Source organism: Drosophila bipectinata, chromosome 3L, assembly GCF_030179905.1.
Source record: "Drosophila bipectinata strain 14024-0381.07 chromosome 3L, DbipHiC1v2, whole genome shotgun sequence".
Lineage (NCBI taxonomy): Eukaryota > Metazoa > Arthropoda > Insecta > Diptera > Drosophilidae > Drosophila > Drosophila bipectinata.
Window position 1 is genome coordinate 5,592,868 of NC_091738.1, and position 26,371 is coordinate 5,619,238.

The following is a 26,371-nucleotide window of genomic DNA, read 5'->3' on the forward strand; positions in this document are numbered from 1 at the left end:
CATTTCCCTCTGATAAAATTACAAGAAATCAAGTTGTCACGACAACCGACAACAAACGACCAAGACGACAGTCGACAGTCACATATGGCTGCCCATTGAGGATTGGACTGAAGCGTAACCACCAGTTGCATGTCCACTGGAAGTGGCCACCCTCCTGCCAAAAAAAAACATTTCCAGTGGCAAGTCCAGCGCCGGCGCAGTGTGTGGATGCCAAGTTTCGTGTGGCAGGATGCCAAGTTTCGTGGCGAGGACAAAAATGCCAGCACATGAAGCCAGGATAAACAGTTCCTTGCGCGCTTTCAACTGCATTGGTTGGCCCCGACAAGGCGCCCCACAATTAGCCTACTGATCCCCCTAAGCAAACTTAATCTCCGAAAAACGAAAACACGACGAGACCGAGAACGACGAGAAAAAGCCATAAAAACTTAACAAATCTGCCAGTTTAGCACAAAGGGCCGCTTAACTTTTAATGACGCGACGGGGTAATTTTATTGCCAAAGTCGTGGTCGTGGCCTGATAACAGTGATAACAAAGTAGCCGCGTTAACCGAAACTTTCACACTTTCCGAAACCGAAATCAAGAGCCGTAATCGTAAAACGCGGCCCGGCCAAGTGTTGAAATTTATGAGTTCACAATCGTAATTGAATTTTATGCGAAAACTTGGCGAGCTGTTTTCTCTGGGATTATTGTGGCAATAAAACGGAAAAACATACAAATAAAGGCCCAGAGCATAACGTAAATTGCCGCCAAAAATTGGTCCAAAGGTGAGTAAATTGCACTTCTTGTATGGCCGGATTTACGATTATTTTGTTGGTCAATTTGAGCTTGTGTCTTTTGTTTATCCTTGGGATCAAAGGACACTCTCCCCCAAGTCCTTGACAAACAGTGTTAATAAAAAAAGGGTCACTAGCCTTGACTTGAAAGGATTGCATAGGCCCTCGTTTCGCCTCGCTGCCGCTGTGATCCCTTTCATCTTCCTATATATAATTATTCAAACAAAAATTCCCCTCGCATTTTCATACCGACCTCTCACCTTTTGGCACTTTGTCTGCCATTTTCTGCGATGCATTGCAAACTTTTGCCACCAAAGCTGTAACACTTTTTGGCCTGGTGCCCGATCCTTAAAGTTATCTGTTGGAGGATGAGCTAGGGGTGGGCAGGAGGGCAGGCAGGGAATCAACTTTTTTCGGGGTGTCGTCGTAGTCCTTGAGGCAGACTTCCTGTTAAGCTGTCAACATGTTTGGAGTGAAGTGTTTCAGTTTTCCCGAAGAAGTTTAAATACTTTGGGGAGTTGAAATGCAGGCGAGAGAGAGCTTGCGAAAAGTGTGAACAGAAATCGCTATTTCATTGGGTGAAATCTTCAGAGAAGATTTTGGATGTTCTATATTCCAAACTTTAAAATAGTGGGTGTGGAATTTAAAAGAACATTTTCAAACATTCTCCAATAAGAATTCAAGAATTCTTGAATTCCCATTTCCTGTTCCAAATAGAAAAGAAAAGGTACAAATAATATTGGCCTACTTTCGGGCAGAAGAGTTCTTCCTTTAACCTTTTATTAGTCCCTTTTCCTTCTCCAAATCAAATAATGTTCCATCGTATAATTTTGGGATAAAACCCGAGTTAAGCGGTATTAAAAAGTTTCATGGAAATTAATGAAGATAAACCCCTGGACAAAGTTTGGCTTTCAGTGGATTAAGCTTAAATATCCCGCATAAAAAGTGCACTTAAATGCAGTCACAAAATAAGATACACAAGGCCACCGCAGGGGTCTGCAACCCATTCGCCACCGGCTTCCCCACACTCTCCTCCCGGGCTCGTTTTTGGCATTTCCTTGAAAAGCGTCGTCGCCAAGGAAATGTCAAGCGGTGGTTTGCCGGCCACAGACGCAGTCGCATTCACAGTCGACACTTCCGCAGCGGCGACAGGTGCTGCCTGTCAGCTGCATTCAAACCGCGAATCTCCTTCCCCCTCATCTTGTAAATTTTCCCGCCCGGCACCTGGTGAATTTTCCGTCCCGCCCCACCTTGCCGCTCGAGTCACGCCACTTTTTGGCCGTGTCAAGTTAATCAGCCAGCCATGGTTTCTCCCCATTTTTTTTCGTGGCTTTTCAGCATTCCTATTTTTTTTTTGTTGGTTGTGGTACAAAAGCAAAAAATTTCACGCCCGCCGCGAAAACTTTTCATTTTCAACGAGCGACTGAGCGAGCGTTAATAAGGTATAAAAAAAGGGGGAAACCTCCAGAACCGGAATAGCAGAAAAAAGACAAAAGAGCCTCATAAAAATGGAGCTTGTTTGTCTAAGTTAGGAGCTGCTGGTAGCTCTTCTATTTCGTATTCTTCCTAGTTTTTTTTTTGTCTTCCTGTAAACACTTTTATTTGTTAAAGTTGGCTACTGTTGCTCTTGGCAGTGACTTTGGCTTTGGGGGTCTTGTCAAGTAGCTAAAGACAACACGGCGGAGCGTCTAAATGAAAATCTTGAACGTGGCCCGGCTTCCTTTATTTGAGAGACTTGCAGAAGCTACACATAAAAGTGTTTTGTATTTTCATAAAACTTTAAGCTCTTCATTTTATACGATTTCTTTAGAAATAATTCCCAACTTTTTTCAGTGATACATACATGTGGCTATAATTCACACAGCTGCATGGCAAGCGGTACAGCAAAAGGCTTTTAGGATCTGTCTTATTTTTCCGCACTCCTTCACTTAGCCGGGCGCCACGCCCACCTGCTGTCGTACGGCATCGTTGACATTTTCATTCATCGTCTTGGCAACCGTAATTAAAATCGTTTTAATTTACTTTTGCCTCACACTCACCTACACACACAAAACACACACACCCACATTCAAGCACTTGAGCGCACTCCTTCCGTTTCCCGTGGAAAGTGTAGCACACTTATCAGGGCTCGTCTGCTCCGCTTGGTTTATGTTTATCGACTTTTGTTTAGCGGCTGATGCTGTTGCTTTTCTGCTGTTGCTGTTATTATTTCAGTCTCTGCCCGGCGGCACAATCTGAGCCCCTTACCAAGTCCCCTCTACTGCCACTCCCACGCCCACTCCCATACTCCTTATAGCCCTTGCTCATTATGTGGGCGTGCAAATTGCTGCATATTCATTTACCGTTATCTCTTTCTTGTCAAGTAAAACACACATTTTACTACAACAACAGCTGCCACTGGCACAACTCTCCTGCCACTAACCATTTGCCGTTGAGCCTAGCCACGCCCCCATTTTACCATCATTCAACGCCCACGCCTCGATGTTCTTAATAACATAAACTTCTTTTCTCTCAGCGCCCAGAGTTGAGTTAATGAAGAATTTCCATGACGATGTCGTTGCCCGTCAGCCTTCAATTACACTTGAAATAAATGTTTATGATTTTATTTATTCATTAAGACGTTATCAAAGCACTCTGATACCTTTTAAAAAGAGTTTCTTTACATAAAACCAACCTAGGCTTTTAATTTAAACCTTTAAAGTATCATAATTTCTTAATTTAGTGAACAATTCTTAATAAATAAATTATTAAATCAAGCCTGTTTATTTTTTCTAGTGAAAAAAAGTATCTTTTTGTCTATATCCTTGGCACTCGCTCCTGCCACCTGGCTTGGCTCATTATATTGTTCCCGTCATTCAAGTTGCCTGGGCAACGACAAAAACGTCTACAAATTTCCTCGGTCTTGGTCTCGGTCGCCTCGTTGGCTCTCAACGCTCCAGTTGGCTTGAAGCGTATTAATTTTGCTCATAAAATGATTCCCGATAAGATGTGATCTGTGTTTGCCCACGACTCCCAGCCAGCCATAGAATTTGTCAGCCTTTTGAAGTCGACTGCGCACTTGAGGCGAATGATGGAAATTTTCGGGCGAAAGGTGGGTTGCCCAGGGCGGGTAGGCGGCAAGGATATCAACCTTTGGCTTTATAATGAAAATTCTGCGACGGCATCATCGTCGTTGTAAGCCGCTTAAAATTGCCAGGATGATGTGTGCATATGAGTAAAATCTCTCGGGCTTAGTTGGCCCGCTATCAAAACACTCGAAAGCATTTCAATGGCACCGGCAACATTTTTGGCACAAAAATTACAGTTACGCCGAAATGTTGCCAGCAACATGGCTCACTCACACACACCAATCGCTATTCATTGTCGCTGTTTTGTGGGCATGTGTCTGTGAATGATACACCCACACAAAGCGAATAATTTGGAACAGGCGGTCAGGAGCAAGTGTTGGTAGCCAAAATACGCACTCCTTGCTGAATCTCTCTCTCAGAGACAGGGGTGTAGGTAGGGTTTAATAAAGGGGGATTGATGGACAAGATATACTTCTTTGTCTTTGAATTTCTTCTAATTACAAATATATGAATATAATTCTTATAAATAATTTTTAAAGTTTAATCCCTTTTTTATGTTTTTCCACGCCCCTGCTCGCATACATGCACACTTCTTCGTGGAATTTGTGAAAGCATCGAAAATAGCGCACAAGCCGAGCAAAGTAAGACACTTTTTCGCGGGGAGCTAAATGGGTGACAAGGGGGTGGAAGCTGGTTCAACAAGGACAAACAAAAGAGAGATAAACAAGGCATATACCACTCACTAACACACACACACACACATAGGACATTGAAACACTTTTCAGGCACTATGTGTGTGTTTGTCTCGCTTGCAGTTGAGACCTATCTCGGCAGAGAAAGAGAGCCTGCTTTATGGCCATTCCACCTCTTGCTTTCACACTCAGTTGTTCTTAATTTCTCCACTTTCGGCGTTGGCATAATAAAGTTGATAAGGCAGCCGCAATGCTGCTTTGAAGGTTTTATCTTCTGCCGCCTCCGAAAAGTAGGCAATTATATTTTGCATACAGGACTAAAAAGGGAATAGTTGTAGCAAGCAAAGAAAATTGTTTTTGTTACAAAGGTACAATAAAAACTATTGTTATTTAGACTTTATGAATGAAAACATGTAGTTTCAACAAATTCTTTTAAAAAGTTTGGTACATAATCATATATAAGCCACCTTCTTAGAGTTTGAGCGCCTTGCAAACAACTGTTTTTGAGTTATAGAACCCCAACCGAACCCCGTCTTTATAATAAATCCTCTCGCCTTTTTCTCCACTCCATATAATGAATGGCAGCTCCTCGGCTGAGGGTCTTCATTTCAGCTAAGGCTGCAAAAAAGCGTGTCAAATAACTGGGCCACCATTGAGTAGAGTGGATGGGGACATCATCTGCCTGCCTAAGCGTGGGCCATAAAACAAATGAGCCTCCGACATGAGTTCGTCATTTGTTTGCCAGCCCGTCTTCTCTTTGGGAAATTTTAAAGCAGCCATTTATGAAAAGCCTTTGCAGCTGGGCCGAAGATATGTATTTCTGCGGGGAGGCATATAAACTATGCACTCGAAATTTGCCGCCTGATTACAGTAGGAAGACAATGGAATGCCATAAAGGGAGCAAACAGGAGGTGGGAGGCTGAAGCTGGAGGACCAGCCAAATATCTACTCCAAAATCCTTAGTCTGTCTGGCCGTAAAATGCAGAAAGTAACACAAAGTAAAAGGCGAAAGGATCTCCCGGGGTTTTCGGGGTATTCGTGTCTGGCTGGCATTGCATTTCGCAGGTTGCCTTTATCCTGTTTTTATGATCCTTGTAATTAATGCATACCTTAAGGATATATTACGAGCCAAGGTCTGGCCAGAGTCTAGCTTAAGTAAACTGGGAAAAGATAAACTGAAAATAAAGCTGCAACAAAGAAAATCAAAACCGAGCTCAAACAGGTACACAAAACAGAGTGTGTGTGACTGACGTTTTAATAACTTGCAACAGCTTGTGAAGCCTTTTTTTTCTAGTCGAAAGGAAACGAAAATTGCTTGGCTTTTTATTCCGAATGTGCTGCCAGAAGGCCAACCAACAATAAGTCTTAAAGTCATGCCAAGACTACCGAATGACCCAGCAGCCCCCACCACGTCCTTGCCAACTGACTGACTTATGCACTATGCATGCAGTCCTGTGAGTTGCCAACTTCAGCCATCTCTTTCTGCATCTATCTATCTATGTAACTGCGAAATTTAACTAACATTTTTATACTCTGACAGGGCAGAGTGCAGATGGCAGGATATTCAGGCCAAGTTCCTGAAAGTTATACTTCCGGCAAGCCGACAAAGAAAACATTTTCTGTATCTTGGGAAATAAAGGTTTTTAGTGAACCTCTATAATTTTTGGCCTTTAAAGGAATGTTTTCTTTATAAAAAATGTATTTTTGCTACAATAGTTTTCAATTTGGAGACCTAGAGGTAGAGCATTCTAAGTAGTCCTTCCTGGCTCTGATGTTCCTGTTTTTATGTGTGGCTGCTGTTGTCCTTCACACTCGGCTGCATCTAAGCCTGAGTAACTTCTGCTCCTCTCGGCACTGCAGCAGGACTTTTATTTTATTTGATTTTATTTATTTTTTAAGCCCTCCGATTGCCACTCAGCTGGCAGAGATAACCCTGAGAAATACCCTTTAATGCAATGACATTAATTTATGAGCCAGAGTAGAAGCTAAACTCTGTTTCAGCCATTTCAGTCACTCTCTAACTCATTTATTCACTCGGGAGTCGGGGACCGAGTCAGTTTGGCATTCACACGCCTCGTCGCGCTGGCACTTAAGTAATTTCAACTTGCAAACAAACACCCCGGAACTCGCTATCCCGGAGCCAAAGCAAATGTCAAAGTAGTTGTTAACATTTCCGCCTTTTCGCACGGCTTTACTCTACCACTTCCCCCTCGATTTTGACTCAAAGTGCGACTCTGACTCTCTGTTTTCTCGTATTTTCCGAAGCGGGGGCGAAAAGTTTGCTTGCAACCAAATTGCAAGCCACAAGGAATGCAGTCAAGTAAAGCTGCAAGCGAAAAAAGCTGAGAACGAAAAGTTTCCCCAGCTCTGACACTCTTAAATTACTGACTTAATTATAAAACATGAACGCTGGGAGCTCCGGGCAGAGCTTAGCCCTGGCCAGCATCCTCCAAGTGCCCGAGTTGGCATTGCAGTTGCCACTGCCAGTAATTTACATAAATAACTTGGTTCGCGGAGTATTAACATGAAGGTTACAAATCGCTATGGTCTCCCCCGCGCCCCATAAAATGTTAAATGGCATTTAAACGGTTGACTTTTAGATAAAAACCAGGTCAAATAAGGCTTGACCTGGAAAGCTATGGGAGTATGGGGAATTGAAATGTAGGAGGGGACTGTGACGAGGAGTGTTGGAGTGCAGCTTCAATTGTTATGCCAGGACCTGGCTTCTTCACATGTCCCTACTGCTGGCTCCCCAGCGACTTACTGTCGCTTCATGTTGACAAGCTTAACAACCGTCAGCTGCAACTTGCAACTTGCAACCATTCCTCATCCCTAGCTCAAACACCCACATATCCACACACACACATGTACATATATCGTATATATAAGCGTCCTTCCACCTATGGAATTTCCCTCAGCTTTGCCATTTTCCCCGCTTTCCCTACGGCGGCTTGACTGCTGAGGTTCTTGAGGTTTGAGGTCCCTGCCAGTCTCATGTGCAACTGACATTTTTCAACATGCTGTGGGACTTTGCCCACAACCAGCACATCACATCTACAAACATTGACTTTGACTTGTTTTCTGTTAATTTTTAGGGTAGCCCTTAAAGGGGCTAAAGTAAGCACTGAGAGAAAGTAGTTAATACTTATAGTTTTGTACTTATAGTTATAGGCAATTAAATTTTTCTTAAGAGAAAAGTAAAGCTCTTAAAGTAGTAGGAAGGACAACTATTTCCGTTTTATAAAGACTATTTTATTCAATTAAATAATAATAAAAAAAAATATAACAACTTTTCCCACAGTAGCCCAAACTGATAACTCATCAAGTTCTTATATCCTGGCTAGGTCCTGTCAGTGAAGCGCTTTTAATGTGTTTATAAATATGCCGGCCAGACGAAGTCCCTGGACTGCCGCCTCCTGGCTCGAAAGCTGTTTGCCTAACTCTAGTTTATAAAACTGTTGTCCCTTTTTGATACATTGCAAATTGACCCCAAGGCTGCTGGGCTATCCTTCGGCTTGGGGCTGAGCCCATGTGTCTGTCCCCTATCCAGGACATCCTGTGTCACGGGTGAGGCTGGGGGGATTTGTTATGAGTCGAGTGGAGTTGAGTCGGTAGACTAAACGGAAGCTCTGCTTTGGCTGTTTATCAACAACGCCACGCCTCCTGCGGCTTTGGGCCAAATGTGAGAATTAATGCAAGCTCTTGGAAGGTTCGGTAGCTCCGGTAGCTCCTGCCTCGTGGCTGCTGGCTCCAGGCTGCTGATATTGAAATTAGTTGGCCAAACCGCACAGGGGCAGTGACAGTGACTGGTTGGGTGATAAGGCGTGGCCGGCTTGGCTGGCTTGGCATTTAATGAAATCGTTAACCCGGACAAATTTGCATAATCGTTTTGGGGTGGAGTCTCGACCCGGCAGCAAATATTTGAACTATGGGCTGGCATAATTGCCATTTGATTGCCGAAAGTGAAAGGTGAAATTAAATGAATTCAGTGACGAGTTGAGGCATATAAATCATGGGATAGCTGGCTGAAAGTCCCAAGTATCCCCCTAAAATTCAATGAATAGTTTTTCTGCCCATTTTGGGTTGATTCTAGTATCGCTGTCATCTCATCATCTGGTTTCTCCATCCCATATCAGACTTACGTATTCCAACCCCCTAATGCTATGGACGACTTCTCCATTGTTACATTTTCAATTCCATGCCTAAGCCTGCTTACGAGAAGGAAAAATGAAACCATATTAGTTTCGGGCCTGTCGTTTTATTGACGCAACAAAAATGATAATTTCGTCAATAGAAAGGTTGGGCTCCCCAGCCCAGGCCCTCCCCCATGTAAGCCCCGTGGCCACAACAAAGGAGAGGTGGTCTTCCCACTGAATGCGCATGAATTTCAATTTGTGTTTTTTCCTCTGGTTTTTTTCCGGTCGAGGATTTGCAGTCTTACACCCCCGGCTTTTGTTGGTTAATAATCAAACGCAGCTAGTTTGGGGTTGATGATGTAAATGGGCCTGCGGCTCTGCTTTTTTCCCCCAAAAAGCCCACTTCCTGGGCCATCGATACTTTGCGATTGCCCTTGGTTATTTAACCTTTTTGCGTAGACATGTGATATCCGCCTTGTTTGGGGCCTCGTCCATTAGCGCCCTGCAAAAATCCTATTCCCCCCCACCGACACAGAGTCCTTGTTTGCCAGTGTTGAGTAATTGGATTAGATTACTTCTCTCCGCTTTTGTTTCTCTGTACCTGTCGGGGTCTCCTGTGGATACATTTTTGCGGCTGCCGCAGCTGCTGTCAGGCCTGATTGATTGATTGATTGATGGATGGGATGGCTTGATCTTGTGGCATTGTCAATATGCTTTTTACGGCCCTCGTCATTTTGCCCTAAGTTTATATTAAATTTCTTTTTAATGGCCACCCAAAAAAATATATGTACAAAAGCAGGATATATGTACATAGAGCCTGGTCCTGTTTCGCATCTTTATCGCTTTCCTTGCGGGCTGCCTTCGGGGCCCAGAGGATTGCACGGGCAGACTATAATAATTTTCTGCATCATATCTGCAAGGCTATTAAATTCGCATAAAAATTCGTACGGCATGCGAGCGTTTTTCCCACGCACTCCCCCATGCCAAAGCCCACCATTTCCCATCCAACATTTTCCTATTTTCCACACCACACTCTTTCACTCGCCTAGAGCTGCAACCAATGGGAAAATCATAAAAATTTATGATTGCAATAATCTGGCTTTTGCACGAAACTTGTTTTTCATGCGGAAGTGCAATTGATGCCGCTGACACGAAAATTATGAAATAAAGAAAAAAGTATTCCGGCGGAGATAGCACTGCATGTATATTGGAATTTTATATTTTAATGACACTTGTGCGGCCTTTTGGGGAAAGGACTTGTCGATTGCCCAAGAGGACGATAAGGTACTTCTAAAAAAAAAACCAATGACCAAAATGGTTATGACAAAATCGATAAATGACTTTTGGTTCTTGATGGTAAATTGTTCAATTTAAGGCCATAGCTGCACAAAGAGAAACTTTGAGTTCATGTAAATAAATAAATTATTATTTCTTATTATCATAATTTTTGGAATATATTTTTCTCCGTGCCAGCCTGTGCCGACGGACTAGCAATTTCAACTTTGGGAATAAGCCCAAACAAGAGCCTTTAAGGCCGAAAGACTCTGCCTTATCGGGGCCTGTCCGATCTGCGTTGAGTTATCAACGATATGCTTAATTTAGTTACCACAGCAAGGACCTTTCTCCGTCTCTTACTATCCCCCAAAAAGGTCCCTTGGCAAGTGTAATAATTTGTTGTTATTATCTCTCCAGTGGAGGCGACCCGAAAGACAATGCCATTCACATTGGCCCAGTTCCAAGGACCGAAACGAGGAGGCATCCTTTGCATGTGGCATCCATCTATACAGATATGGTTATAGGTATACAGTGTGTATTTGTGTGGAGGTTGTGTGTGTGTGAGGGACAACATAATGAGCGCATTACACGCCATGTGGCACTTGTGCCTATCTCCGATGTTCTCAACACTTGGCGCTTCGCCTGCGTCGAACGCATAAATTTCAAGGACGCTGAAGCACGCGCGGGGAAAATCGGAAAAACATGGCCCAAGAACATGCGAAGCGCGAAAAATAAATTGACAGCCCGGAGGTATGCAACGTGTTTTTGCTCAGCCAGTTTTGACCTACATAACAGTAAAGTTGAAGGCGGGAATGTCCTGGGGGGGTTGGCCAAGATATCGGTATTAAGGCCAAGTTGGAAAGGCGAGACATAAATAAGATACATATTTCCACTCTTACTAATTGTTGCAGCATGAAAAGTACATAAAAAATTAATAGGTTTCCTAATGGATCTGCTACTGTATAGTATACCCATTTTAGAATTAATTTTCAATACTCTTCGCGTGATTTCATCACGTTCATAATGATTAAAAATTGAATTTAACTCGCATTAAATTAATGCCCAGCTCTAGAGGAGCTCTATGCTGTGCTGTTTGCTTAATAACGATAATGGTTATAATTTATTGAACAAAAATCCTCGCGACCAGTCAAGAGCCTCGTTAATGTCATTAATTGCATACGCATGAATTTTTGATGCATTCGGTTGCGAAAACCAATTAAACGTGAAAATAAGCAATAAAATAATTTACACTGCTTGAATAAATAGTGCAACGAGGCATTTAAAGCAAATATTTAATTAATAACTAATAAAAAAATGGTACAAAATCATAACAGCAGAGATTCTTGGGGTTAAAATACATATCAGCTATATAGTTATATATCATAAAATTCGATTTGAAATGATTGCAATATGCATTTGCGATTTGTCTTAGCTTTATGTCCTTTCATTCCAATATCAAGGAAAAAGGAAAATTGCAAAACGGTTATATGAAAATTGCTGTGCCCTGTGACGTGTGCGCAATTTCCGCTGGTCGAGAGGTTAGGGGTTGAATTGGCCGAGGGGCCATTGAGAGTGGGGAGGGGGAAATGGCAGTCCCTACGCCGGGGTCATTCATCCTGCAAAGTGGCGACACACCAAAGCCAAAGTAGACACTGGGAAAACTCTCCCGGCGCGGGCCCGGTCCGAGCCCGGCACCAAAATGACTAATGGGCCAAAGGGGCAAAGAAGGCTGAAAAGAAACTGGCTCGGTCCCGGACCAGGCAATATGCAAAATTCGTAATTTGCCCTGGCAGACAGGACACTCCTCGCCCCCGCTCTGTGTTGTCCTTTTGGGGGTGTTCCCCCCTTGGGGCAGTTGTCGCATTCACTTGGCCCCTGCAACGTTCGACTATTTTTATGACCAAATGGCGTTTTATTGCCGTTGACTTTTGCCGATTCCCGTTCCCGTTCCCCACACATATAGTAGTCTACTATTCTATTCCTCTATTTCCCTATTATTCCGCAGGCTCGAATATGGGACAGGATCTATCCGGTTTCCTTAAGTTCATCGGAGTAGTTCAAAACAAGTTGACATTCTTCGCTTATTCGGTGTGTCGGCATCCCTTATCGATTTTCTGTTGTTCGGGGCTAACCAAATCGCCGCCTTAAGCTGTCCAGGAATCCATTTTACCTCCCACTCCCCAGTCCCAGCCCCAGTCCGAGTCTCAGTCTCAACCCAATTCTCATTCCAGTTTGCTTCGATTTATATCGGGGGTGGCTACACATTGGGTGTGAGGCTTTGGCAAAACGTTTCAATTGATTTGAACATTTATTGCTTTCGAGCTGCGAGGACGTCATGGGACATTGCCCAGACATGGCCAGGACGAAAGGTAGTCGAATTATTTCGTTGTTGCTCCTCCGTCTCGCCTGGCTCCGGCTCTGGTCTCTGGCTGAATATAAAATAGTTTTGGCTTGTCCTTGTAAACTCCTCGGCTAAGGTAGAGAAATCAATGGGAATTTTCCTTCCGTTTCTTATTGGCATCTTGGCCGGATGCTTGGCCTGATTTTGGCCATTTCTGCCATTCTGCCATTCCAAATTCTGTGCCGACCAATTGCTTACGTATTTCACAAATAAATTCACTTTGCTTTGCATATTTAGTTCGGTTCGTTTTTATTTTTCTGTGGAATAATTTAAACATTTAACCGATTGTGCGCCAAGCATAGCTAACATTTTTGCTTTCATATCCGGTTGAATGCAAAATTTCAATAGCGACCATGGCACAGAATAATAATAATTGTTTTGTTTATTGCCCGAAACCGAGCCGGAGCCCGTGCACGAGCTGACTTTGGCTTTAATTGCACCGAAAAGCATTCCGAAAACTAATTAAAATTCTTTTCGCTCGCTTTGTTTGACTCGTTTTGCATATTCAGATCATTAAAGAACAACTCCGAGCAGCGGTGTTGGCAATTTTTTGTAATTTGGCTCAACTCGACACCTTTTTGAGGGGTTGCTCAGCCAAGCCAACGTGTTGGCATTTGTGTTTTTTTGGTTTTTTTGAGCCCCGCAGCAAAAAACACAAAGGACCCACCAAGTGAAAAGGTAAAAAACACGAAGAAAAAAACAATTTCAAATTTCACATAATGAACTGAGGACCGAAATGGATGAACGGTGGGCTTGGCAGGCGGGCGAAAAGGACCGAAAGCTATCCTTAAAGCTCCTGCCATCCTGCCAAATAGCATGCCAGTTGGCACTAAGCGAAAAATAATTATTTGCCGTGCGAAGCGAACATTATTCACTCGAATTCGGCCAGGAAAAGGCGTAACAGCCACAGCAAAACAGGAATATGTTAAACAACACGGCCTGATACCGCAGAAAAAATGGCCAGGGAATTAGGGCTCAAAGTAAAAGTGTTTTAGCAAATTCAACACGGAAAAAATATTACTAGGGAAAGCAGAAAAAAAAACTTAAAAGCCAATGATTATTATGGAAAGAGATTATGAAAAAAAAAATATCTATAATTTAATTAGTAGAATCTGTTTTATTAACCGGTTTTTTATTTGAATCCTTTGTTAATTTTTTTCTCTGTCCACTTAGGAGCCTTTTAACGTACTCGCTTTTAATGTTGTCATTGTGGAGCCGCTTTAGTGATTTACCTTTTACCTGCTCCTTGCTTTTATTTTGTTCCGGAATTTGTTGTCTAATTTATGTAAACCTGGCTCTCATCCACACCCTTCTTAGCCATGTTTTCAGCCTCCTATTACCAGCCACCCAGTTTTATTTATGAAATTGCCATCAGCTCGTGCTCTCACGTCTTTCACTTTTCTGGCAGAGCCCTCCTCTTGCCGCCATTGACATTATGAATGTTATTCAATTTTATTTATGACGTAAATTGTTAATAAATGCAGCCGGCCTCGGAACGTGACTCGTTCGATGTCTTGTCGCAGTTGCCGGAATGATTAATGTCTGGCATAAACGAATTGCATTTTAAATAAATTATTACGCATACGCAGTGTGGACTGAGGCGGTGGCAGAGGCGCCACGTCTAATGAAGCTGCTGGCTATTTGGCGAAAGCAAGAGATGGGAGGTCCTTGTAAAAGGATATGGTGTGTGTACTCGCCAAACTTGTTCGGCAAACTCTTTTTTTCGCTTGCAGCTTGATTAAAATTTCATTAACAAAGAGCGGCAAAAACTTGCGGCATACTTTAAGGCTGCGGCTGCTGTGTGGGTGGCAGAAATCTGCGCGCTGCGGTGCCACACTCAAGCACACATACTAACACACTAACTAAGGCACACTCACACACACATGCACACAGACTGATGTCGGCACATAAAACGCTTTGCTTGTTTCGAGGCTGGCCGAGTTTTTTTTTCCTGGCTTTTTTCGCTTGAACGCTTCGTTTGTTTGCCAACTGGCGACGGATCCTCAAGGATACGTGTATGTGTGTGTGCGTGTTGAGCTGGAGGGGGTGCGGGAGTGTGTGTGTGAGTGCCTGTTAAATTGCTTGTTTATGTTGGCCCGCGCATCCTGCTGGCACAAAAACCATCGTACAAGGACTCCCACCACACATGCGGCAATCACTTGAAAATTCTCATATGATTTTGATTTCTTTTAATTTGCGAACAACTCTACTCCCGCCATGACTGCTGTTTGCCTCAGTCTCCTTAGTCCTTGCTCTCTTATTTTGCATGAAGACAAATATTTTTTGTTTAGGCTTGTTGATTTTATTACGGCCTTGTTGATACACGCTGCTCACTTAACCAAATTGGGAATTTGTAAATATTTAATGAGATGAAAAATGCAATAAAAATGAAGGCGGGAAAAAAGCAACAGGATGGCCCCGGCGCTGTAATAAACTCTTAATTATATTCTTCCGAGTTAAGACTATTAATTCAATAACTAACGTGAAGATCTTGCAATCCTTGGCTTGGTATAAAAAGAGGAATCTCAATTCCCCAAAATCCCTCTTTCCTGAAACTTATCCCAGGCAGCTTTCAGTTTTTATTTTTCATACCTGACAGCTGCAGTCCAACAATCGCTTTAACATCATGCCATAATTATAATGCCAGGCTTCCGAGTTAATTCCTGCACTGCGCGAAATTCATACCGTTTATTTATGAAGCCGGGCTTCATTAATTGTTCACTTTTGCCGGCCAGCCTGTCCAGGATTTTCGCCCGGTCGAGACATCCTCTTAGCGGCGCTAATCCTTCCCCCCGTAAAACCTCACACCCGGAGGTATGTCAAGCATTTAATTACTGGCCATCAGCAGGGCTTAAAAGTGACCCACTCGACGGGATCCTGTTGCTCGGTGGGGAATCCGCTTCGTTAAAATAATATTAAGCCAGTGAAAGGATAAAGGATTCATCGCTCTACTCGCCAGTCCTTCTTTGCTAACTGGGATTCCATTTTTTTTGCGCTCACTTTCTGGATTGCTACGCAAAATATTTTCATTAAAATGTCAAAAAATATCTGAATATATTTTGCGCAGACACGAAACATTCGTTGAGGGCAGTCTGGGTTTTCGGGGTGGCGGCGATAAAAATTAATGGCAAACGCAAATGCAGGAGGCGGCGAAAAGGATTCAAGATTTGTTTAACCAGGATTCGTTGGCGTTTGTCCCCTGCCTCGGTGAATTGTCGGGAGAGTCGTTAAATTGTTTTCATTATCCTTGTAAGCCCTGCCAGCGAACCGTGCAGGACTGGGCCAGAGGTAATCGCCCGTTCTCACTCTGCCCATGTCTAGCTATCTCCTTCTGCCATCGTTGTACGTCTCTCTCTCTCCCATCCTGTACCGTTCTCTCTGTGGCAATTAAAACCGCAATGCAAATGAGCTGTGCTTAATGCGTATGCCGATGTGTGAGTGCGTTGTTTTCGTCTGTATGCGTGATTGTGCACTGTGAGAAATTTCTTACAATTAAATTAAGTTTATTGGGAAATGCTACAGGAAGATAATTGAATGAATAAGAAGGAATTAAATAAAAAAGTCCTAAAATAAAATTTTTATCTAATTATATAGTAATATGTTTTAATATCAGTGCCTTTTTTTCGAATAGTTTGCAATTCTAGAGCCCAGAAAAATTTAATTGCTCTTCTGGGAGGACTGGTCCCTTAATATTACCGCCGTTGTTTTGGAAAACGCTTAGGCTGCTCCCCAATTTATGCTCCCCATATGCAAAGCCAAACCGGAAAACCACCAAAAAAGAACTTTGTTGTATAGCACTTGTTGTTGCTCATTTGTTTGTTTGTTGTACGGGTTGATGTTTTTTTTTTTGGTTTTTGGAAGGCCTTTTATCATACTACCATTGGGCAAACAATCGACACCCGATGCAGTCTAGCTGGGCAGAGTTCGCCTTGGTTTTGCTCGTGTTTCCGTTTCATTTGTAATTAATTAAATTACTTCCGCTTAAACTGCGCTACAGACGCAGGAACCCAAGACCGGGGGGCCAGGCCATTCCAATTCCCAGCCCGGCGACTTCTCAATTACGCCATCCGCCAGCCGCTATTCCCCGTCCACCGTCCGCCATCCGCAGTCCACCATCCTCTATCCTCTATCCGCCCACCAACCAGTGTCCTGTGTTTGCTTCTTTTTCAAGCCAACTCTGCCACGGCTTGTTTATCCTTCGCAGTCTCAGCCTCTGGACTCGGCGAAGTAATTAAGAAGACATTTCACCCGGGCATCCTTTAATCTGTGCGTTTTATTTGCGGCATCGTCTTCGTGTTTACTTCATTGCTCAGTCACTGGAAGAAATGGTTTATTAACATTAATAGTTACTTCTCATTAATAGGGTGTACTATCTGCAGTCTAACCTCCATTCTAAATTATGAAATGTTACTCAAAAACAGTCTTTATATTTCCAGCTTACAATTATCCTAATTTATTACCACTTTCTGAAATATTTTCTCTTTCTGCTGTAATTAAGTTTCGTGCTCGTCTTTTGGATGCAACACGCTCACATCTCTAGCAGGGATTCGTAGCAGGACCTCCTCCTCCCTTGACCGCAGCAATCTTGATGATTTGCTTTGGTTTTGTTTAGTGTCTGTGGCCTGGCGCCTTGTTCCATGTTGCGTCTCCTGTTTCTCGTCCTTGCGTACCCTGTGTAGGTGGCTGCTCCTTTAATCTGTTGCCAGTGGACTGAACTGGTTGTTATTTCGAGCCCAGCCCAGCACGCTTGATTAGTCGCCTAATGAGGTGTTGACTATGAACGTCTCTAATGATTGCCATACAACCGCCTTGAATGGCCCCATACCAAACACATACTCCTATGTATTTACACTTGAGCGGGGCTTAAAGTTGATTTTAATTAAATCTAAACCATCCTTTCTTAAACTTTCATCCTTTCAGCACATGAGTTGCAGAGCCGACTTTCATCAGTGAACGTGGCGCAGCATCCACTGGAGAAAAGCCCAATGAAAAGTTTGGTTGCCCCCGAACCAATGTGAGTACATCAATAAAAACTATTTCTGGAAAAAAATGAAAAACGAAAAAACTAGCCACGAATTTGCATTGAAATTTCGCTTTTTTGGTTTGCAAAATAAAATCGATAGAGCCATATATATATGTTCAGGATAGCTCTCGCTTTCCGCGAAAACTTTCAATGCAGATTTTAATATTGCAGAAGTGAAACGAAAAACTTTTTTTTATAAAAATTGGCATATTTTTCCGACTCTTTATTTACATGAAATTTGGCCTTAAAACACAACCCGAATCGCATCGAAATTGGCTTCTATCTTGTGCGCTTCCAAATTGGCAAATAATTGGCAACAAAAAATAATAAAAACACTTTACAACTGCGAATTGTGTTGCGAAATCAATAATTACATAAAATGGGAACTGCAAAAAAATTCGGATGATAAAAAAAACCACCACGACAATATGGAAATCATGTATTCCGTTTGCAATCACAACAACCACCAAAAACAAAAAACAACACCATCATCATCTTCATCATGAATGTCCTGCGAATCCTGATATTTATGCGCTTTTTGTTGTGACGTCATGGCTGCCACACCCTCCCACCCTATCCCCGCCCCTGGTTCTATTCCTATTTATGTGCATTTTTGTGGCTTTTCTCGTCTCCCTCAATATTTCTCGTTTCTATGCGTTTTCATTTGCGTTTCCGTATTCGCTTTCTCTGCCTCACTTGCCGGTTTTGTTTATGCTTCACGCTTTCAATTTTTGTTTTGGTTTTTGCCCCAAACCAATTCTCCACCCCACTGCCCTATGGCCTGTGCCCCCCGCCTTCGTTGCCAATTTCCGCTTGAATTAATTCTGTGTTTAAATCTGCGAATCGTCGTCCTGCCGCCGTCGTCCTTGCTGCAGTCGAAACCAGTACCCAGAGTGGAGCAAGTGAACCCCTGCGGCTACCACCCACCACCCACTCTAGTCAAATTTAATAAAGGCAGAGCTTTCGTCTCGCCTTTCTGGTGGTGACTGCCGATGTCCTGAATTGTCCTGGCGGGCACACACCGAGTGCGACAAAAGCCGCCCGCAGCGTTTTTATATGCGCCCATAATTCAAAGCCCCACAGAGCATCAACAACAACACCCGCCGCCAAAAGTTAATGCCCAAAAGCGAAGCCGCCGCAATGATAACCAACAATAATTTGGATTATGACCAGAGCAGTGCCAGTAGCACCACCATAGTGCCGACAGCCACATCCACAACGCCGAACACCGCAGGAGCCATGGGTGGTGGCGGCAATCGGAATGGCAGCACCAGCAGTAGCAACAACACCTCGCCCACGGCGGACAACTCTAACTCGAACTCGAATTCAAATTCCAATTCCAATCCCAATTCAAACTCAAATTCAAATTCATATTTCAATCGGTTCGATAACCGAATTGCTGCCAATTTAGCAGCGGTTTTAACCGGAGCAGGAGCCCGCTTTCGATCATCGTCCTGCAACAATCGCCCACAGGCTGCACACAATACAGCCACCTTGAGATCCCCACTGGCCACGATTAGCCGTGGCAGGACCTCCCTGGCCACGCCATCGTCACCAGCTTCCTTAGGACGTCGCCGACCTCTTCAGTTATTCACGCATGCCAACCTCAAGTGAGTATCTAACAAAATAATACGCGATTCGTAGTAGATCCCTCCAGTCAATGCTTAATCACATTCATTAAATAATACTACACACGAGACACATTTTTAATTTTTTATAAAGAAATATAATTAATGAAATTATTTAAAATTATTTTAAACAGCTGCAATGACAACGAGAAGGTGGCCCAGACGCCCAGTTCTGATGAAGACAACTCGCCCACCGAGCTGAACAATTGCAAACGACTGGCTGACAAGCCTCCTTTGGTAAGTTAAAAAATAATACATATAAAATAAATATAATATTAAGACTTAACTTATTTCAAACCCCTGAATAAAAGTCCCATACTTTTCTAATAAAAAAATTATCCTTGCAAAATAAAATTGACGTTTCTGAAACCATGTTATATGTATGTTCAGAAGAAAAGACTAATAGCTTTTCAATGCTATGGATTTATAATACCTCTGGGTATGGGATATATAATTTTTCTTAAAAGTTCAAGGCTTTCAAAGTGATTTTCTTCGACAAAGTATGGCAAATATTTCGCTTACCATCGAAGATCAAACATATTTGAGGGATTTGACTTTGATAAGGGTACGAGTGGCCCCAGAAACACTTTTACTTGGTTTATTGGTTTTCGCTTTTTTCGTTTTTTTATTTTTGGCTCAAGGACTGGCCAAAAAAATGCCCGAATTTTCAACGCTTTGTTATGAATTATTGGCACAAAAAGAATTCCCGCGGGTGGGGAGCTTAGCTTCTCCTCTCAAAGGCAAAAAACTTTAGACAACTAAGCCCCGGCAACCCTTAGGTCCTTACAGACCATTTGCTGGATTGCTTGTGGATTTTTGTCGGATTTGCCCCTGTCTCCCTTGCTGTAGGAATACCAACCCAATGCATCCAAGTTTCTCCAGTCTTTTTCATAACACGTAGACGTCGAAGGGCTGCCCACATGCGAAATGTTTATCAAATGTTTCGCCCGTGTTCTTTGTCACGTGATGGGCGGTGGCACGAGATCGAGAAGTTTTGCAATGCAAAACTTTAGCCTTTCCCAGAAGAGGACGTCGACGGGAACAAGGACTTCGACTTGCGGCACGTTGTTTTCATAAATTCAACGCCTTAAATATTCATACATGTGTGTTGTGTGTGGTGTGCTGGTGTGTGCCGTGTGGTGTGCTGGTGGATATAGACTTGAGGCAGCTGTGCTCAGTCGAGCGAATAGTCTATGCGATAAGTACGTGCGAGTTTATTCATACGAGAGTGAGACTCTCTGGACGAACGACTAGCGACGAGCGAGGACCACACTGCGTATACGTTATGTGTTTGTCTTATTTATGGCAGCAATGCGACTCGATTGCGCATTATGGTGATTACGTCTGTAAACTAATGGCTTCCACCTAGCCCTCCACCAGGATTCTGGTCCGGGTTGCAATGTAACTGAAATCAAATCGAATCAAGGCCAAGTCACACACCGAAAACTGAAACTGAAACATCAACAGCACACACAAACACCGACGGCATGCAAAACACTTTGAGAAATTGAAATCGTATCGAAAGCGAAAAGCAATCAGTTGGTCCTAATGGTAAACCATAAATATTGTCAATACAAGGACCATACCCGGTCCTGAAATACCGCATATGCCGAGGGTTAAAAAACAACATGGATGGAAAAACAAAAAAGCGACGAAAAAAGGGTTCGTTGGGGCTTTCGCTTTTGGTATTTTTCATATTACTGCCAGCATGCTGCTCGCAGTTCGCTTTCCTTGTTTTGTCAATAAATCAATTTTGGCTATAAACATTTTTCGCCGGCAACAGCAAATAACACGCATACGCCGCATGGTACGCTCGGCCCGCACGGCAGGCATATCCTTTTGTTTTGCATAGTTTTTTAGTCCTTTCCGTTTTTGCGGTTCAACATGCTGCTGCCTGTCAATAACATCATTCTGTTTCAGGGTGCGGCCCGATAAGCAAATTAATTTTTGCTTCCCCTCATGGGAGGACTAGCTAGGAGTGGGAGCGCGCAGGGTCGGAGTATTATGCTACAGAAGAGGGGCGTGATGCTTCCCTAATTGTGCCCAACAGGCAACTTGCCATCGCTGTCGCTGTCGTCGTCGACGACGACGTCTGCTTGGCTGCCTGATTCAATTTCAGATAAGGAAAATAAAGCAGCAGGCAACTGCTGCACATGCGACCAAAAACGGTGGGCCAAGGGGCACTGCCACACCGAGGGGGGTGAGTCGTGAGCCATGTCCTGGCAGGAGTCAAAGACAAATGCGTTGCCACATTATGCAGTTTGCTGTCGGTTGTCTGAGTCGGAGTCTGAGTGCCACATCACCCGCATATCCTTGTCCATGGCAGCACGAGAGTCCTGACCCCCATCCCCCTGTTCCTTCCATGCCATGCAACTTAGACGGAAATGACGCACTGTCTGTCATGGCTCGGCTTGGCTCACTGCCGGCGTTGATGCATCGATGCTGTTGACTCGGTGCCGCTAAATGTTTGTTTAGCAACTGCAACTGCAACGACAAACGAAATCCTCACACGACATCCCTGTTCCTGCCACTCCAAACAAAAATGTATTTATTTAACAAAAAATATATGTGGATTTAATAAACAAATATGCAGAAAATAATTTCATTTAGGCTTTAATAGCTTAAAATAAACACAAATTTTGAAATGAAAATTTAATAACTCATTCAACATTAAAGTTAAAGAGCTTTAGCTTTAAATAGACCTTTAAAAAAAATGTTTTTTAATTAAATATAGGATTTTTTTTGAGTGAACCACTTGATACCACAGCTATCAGCCGCCAAATGCGGCCTGGCATGGTCTGGCTTGGTTTCGGTTTCGGATTCGTTTGGTTTGGCTCGGATCTCCGATTTGGCCCCGTCATGCCTATCCATGTATCATGTGTGCACAGAATATATTTTCAGCTCGAATGCCATAAATAATATTTTGTGTGCCACGCCCTCCTTTGCAAACACACACCCACACTACCACCACCACCCATCCACAGAACCAGTTGGTGTTTTTGATTTAAGCTCGCTCGACTTTCGCTTGGCCTTTTTATTTAGCCCCGTTTTTGGCTTCCTTGGCTGCCTTATCCTTTGCCAAGGCAGTTTATTAAATTTGCATAAATGTTGAACACTTTGCGGCAAGTGTTCTTTGTTGCCTTTTTGGGGGGCACGTGCCGCCTCTTTGGCTCGGCAACAGCTGCCACTAATGTCCAGATAGCTGGCAGTTCATTAAACGAACAAGGCAATTAGTGTAGGCCAGGCCAAAACGAAAAAATGTGAAATATTTATTCAGAAATGGAGTGGATTTCCCTCCGCTTCAAGAAATGAGCAAAAGCCGAATTGTAAACAAAACAAAAAGCCAGGAATGGACTGGGTGAGCTCAGCTCACTCCTCGGAATGTAAACACCTGAAATATCCTTCGGCAAATACGAAAGAAATGAACTCCACCAATACAAACACGGCCCAAAAACATGGCCGCAATCAGTGTGCAATGCGCCGTGAAATATGCAAACAATGTCGCTGCCACCATCCACCTCGTAAGCAGCACACTTTTTTTCGGATACTGAATTATGCAGCAATGGGCAAACAATTGCTGTCAGAGCCGGAAAGGCAGGAAAGCCAGGTAGACCCAGCCAGGTGGTTGGCAGGTGGGGGTCCTCCCAAAAGCTCCACCATCGTCTCATTGTCAATGTCGCCTTAAATTATGCCACACACTCGCAGGCAAAGCAGAAGGCTTCAGAGCGGAAAGTAGTCGAGGCTTCCAGTTAGACTTTAGTTTGTAGTCTACTTTCGTGCAGACAACTATTGTTCCAGCGCCGTCAGACTTTTTCAAAGCCACTGACCCCGAAAACAGGACACAAAAGAGCCGGGCTGGGAAGGGAGAACACGATCTCAACATGGTGCATCTGAATTATTGCCGGCCGCCACTTTTTCCGCTACTCTTGGCTACCCTATAAAGCATGTCTTAGGCAGGGTGGTCCTGTACTTACAATCAGACACGAGTGATTAGTTTAAATTAATTTTCATATCTTTTTTGGTCATAATATTTTTTATTTTATATTTTTTTCCATCCTAATTTAGAAAATAAGTCAAAATCTAGTCGATCATGTAGTTTCTTCAACCCACAAGTCAACACTCTTGCTCTACATAGTTCGCTGTTCCTATTTTTTCCAATTCTGCTCCTGCTCCTGCTACTGGTAGCGAGTCCTGTGTCCTGCGGTACATTTCCGCCTAGTACGCCACAGCCGCCATTTGCTATGCAACATTTTAGATGGTGGCAATGTACTATAAAAAGTGGATATAGGGGCGGCGGCAGAGCCTGCCACGAATTTATGCGCCTTTCTCTGTTCCTTCTGCACTTTGCACTCTTTCTTCGTTTTCTGCCCGCCTCCTCCTCTGTCCCTTGTCTTTAGTCCTCCTTCAAGCCCCTTCACCGCCATCTCCGCCGGTAATGCCTAGTCCAAGCATCCGTTTCCTGTTTAAGTGCACACCCGAAAAAAAGTTTTGCCTGCATTTTCCTTTTGTGGCGCGGCGCATTTTGCCAGCATTTTGTCTCGCTGCGGTTCTTGGTAATAAATTCTATCCTTTTTTTCTGCTCCGCCTCTGTCTGTGGCTGCGGGCCACGCCTCCCGTACGCCCACGTTGCCCTTGACTGCAACATCCTTTGCTGATCCTTGTCGGCTTACAAGGTGTTTAAATTGTAGTTAATTTTGTTGCCACTTGAACGCTTCGAAATCGGAATTTTTTCGGTGGTATGTTAAAGGCTTTAAATAGGTTTTTTCAGAAATATGTAAACTCTTTACAGGAAACTTATAAAAAGAACTGTAATCTGATGTTAAACTTTTCAACTTTCAGGTCAAGCGCTTGACCATGGGTCTTTTGCGGCACAATGAAGAATCGCGCCCTTTGGTGGGTAACATGACGCCATTGACGGCGCCCCTGGATAGCCATCCGGTGTATTCCAACGGATATATCAACGAGGACTCCTATATCGACAGCAAGTTCGGTGATTCCTGCCGGCAATCCTTGACAGCCATCCCAATGCTGGACAATGTCAACCTGAACGACAACAACGAATTCAACATGAAGAAAAGATATTTAAGAGAGACCAGTAGCGGTAAGAATTTAACTTTAAACTTTAACAGATTTCTTTTTTAATTTATCTATGATTTAATTATAATAAATTTTATATTCTGAAAACTTGTATAACTCCTTTATTCGCAGCCAACTCCAGTCCCAAGATTTTCGCCAATCGCCTGCGGATGAATCAGGGAGCCAGCGGGCAGCGCAGCAGTAGCCTGGCCAACACTTTTGGCAACGAGGAGGAGGAGGGCGACCTGAAGGATGCCTGTTGGTATCAGGCGGGAATCTCCAGGGATATTGCCGTCGAGGTCCTGCAAAACAAGAGCCCAGGGGCGTTTCTGGTGCGCAAGAGCAGCTCCAAGCCAGGGTGCTACGCCCTGACATTGAGAGTTCCATCGCCACCTGGGCCAAAAATAGCTAACTATATTATACTACGATCTGCCAGAGGATTCAAAATTAAGGTAAGGATTGGGCGACTTTAAGTTAAATAGCAATAGGTTCCTAACCAAAATCATATTATTATTTTCACTTCAGGGCTTTCGCAAGGAGTTCTCCAGTCTGAAGGCCCTGATCACCCACCACTCGGTGATGCCCGAACTGCTGCCCGTCCCCCTGGCTATGCCCCGTCCCACAAACATGTCCTCCTCAAGGCGCAACCTCGACGACTTTGATACCTATGACTCGCTCCAGATGCTGCTGAAGTATCTGCGTGCCAAGAACATGGAGACGGAACAGCACCAGTAGCTAATGGAGGAAATCGATCAACTGGTGGCGCAAAATTACATTTAAGTTCTGGAATGGCAAAACTATTTTGCTGGATTCGAACCGATATACCAACAAATGTGATACTCTATGAAAAAGAAAAACACAGACACTGCAAATGAAACGCCTAGCTGATAAACGGTGAAATTATCTATAGTTTAGTTTTAGTTACTTTTCGGTTAAGTTGTTTTTTGTGGTGTGGTATTTATCAAGTTAACCATTAAAAGGGTGAACAGTGCGGAAAATAAGTGTAGGGGGCAAGAATTCTTAAATTTCTGTAAACATTCTCATCTTCAAATATGTTGCAATAATTATGGAAATATGTTAATTCTGAAATTGGTTAGCCTGGAATGTTTATTTCTCGACACCTCTTGAACATTTTCAACTGCAAGCCTATTAAAAAAAAATATTTAATAAATTAATATGTAAGTATAATAAATATGGAAAAAATCTATGTTAAATGTTGTTGCTGCTTTCCACTGTTAAGCATAAATAAATATATACCTAATTGAAATGCATATTTTAAATTTAAGCAAAACAGACCCAAAACAAGAATCGACCCAAAAATGTAAATAGCTCACAACCGTAACATAATTGAGTAAATAAAGTTGTTTAATTTATAATAAAGAACAAAAAATGGAAAAGCCAGTACGCTACAATAAAAAAGAAAACACAGAACACGAGTAATAACAATCAATTTCTCTTCTCTTGCTCATTATGCAAATTTCTGCAAGCTGCCAGCTGCGAACCGAAATAAATTTCACACGTTAATTATATGTGTTGGTGGCACAATTTCATATTTATGGCCGAAATGTTCTCAGCAGCTCTTTAAAGCCGCTTTCAGCACTGTTGGGCCGCAACAATGTCCTGCAGCACTTGTTGGCCTAATCACCGTCATTATACGATTTTAATTTGCTAAACTTTTAATCGAAAAGCGAAAAGAAAATCAGGACCGGAAGGAAGGAAGTTGGGGTGGCTGGGAGCTCGGAGAAGGATGAAAAGTGAACAAGGAGCAAATCGAAAGTCTGGCTAGGATCGTAATCCCTTTTTTAATTGCAGCTATCCCAAACACATTTTTTGTGCTTCAGCTGTGGCAAATCTTTTCAGTGGAAAACTTTCTGACCAGCGGCAATTTTTCTCCTATTTTTTTTTTGCTTTATATCCTTTATATCCTTCGTGTTCGTTGTCAAAGTGTTGCCTACTTTTCTGGTGGCTCTTGAACGTTGGAAACTTTTGCTTTGTTGCAATTATCGGCATCGCTACACACGAAGGCGTGCGTAAATGAAAAATAAAAGTAGAGAGAAAATAAAAAAGAACTGGCTGCCATTTAAATAATTCGAAAATTGCCAAAGAAGTTGGCAAGTCGCCACTCCACCCTGCCTTCGTCAGCCTCCGCCCCTTCACATTCTCCCACCACAGACAGCCTAAAGTATTCATGAGGAAAAGACTTGGGAAAACTTTCCATTGCTTTTTCACTTTATTTGTCAATTATTGCGACACAAACAAGCGCACAGGAAGTGTGGGGGCTCGGCCTGTCATTCAGTTG

General features: G+C 43.1%; 1 protein-coding gene across 1 annotated transcript; it reads left to right on the forward strand.

The window, feature by feature from the left end:
* Window positions 1-297: 297 nt before the first annotated feature.
* PVRAP (PVR adaptor protein) lies at window positions 298-25,088 on the forward strand. The gene is made up of 7 exons (XM_017246050.3): window positions 298-764; window positions 17,266-17,359; window positions 18,244-18,978; window positions 19,131-19,233; window positions 23,836-24,097; window positions 24,205-24,524; window positions 24,598-25,088. The coding sequence occupies exons 3-7, from the start codon at window positions 18,485-18,487 to the stop codon at window positions 24,805-24,807; spliced, it is 1,389 nt and encodes a 462-aa protein (XP_017101539.2). The 5' UTR covers window positions 298-764; window positions 17,266-17,359; window positions 18,244-18,484; the 3' UTR covers window positions 24,808-25,088.
* Window positions 25,089-26,371: the final 1,283 nt, after the last annotated feature.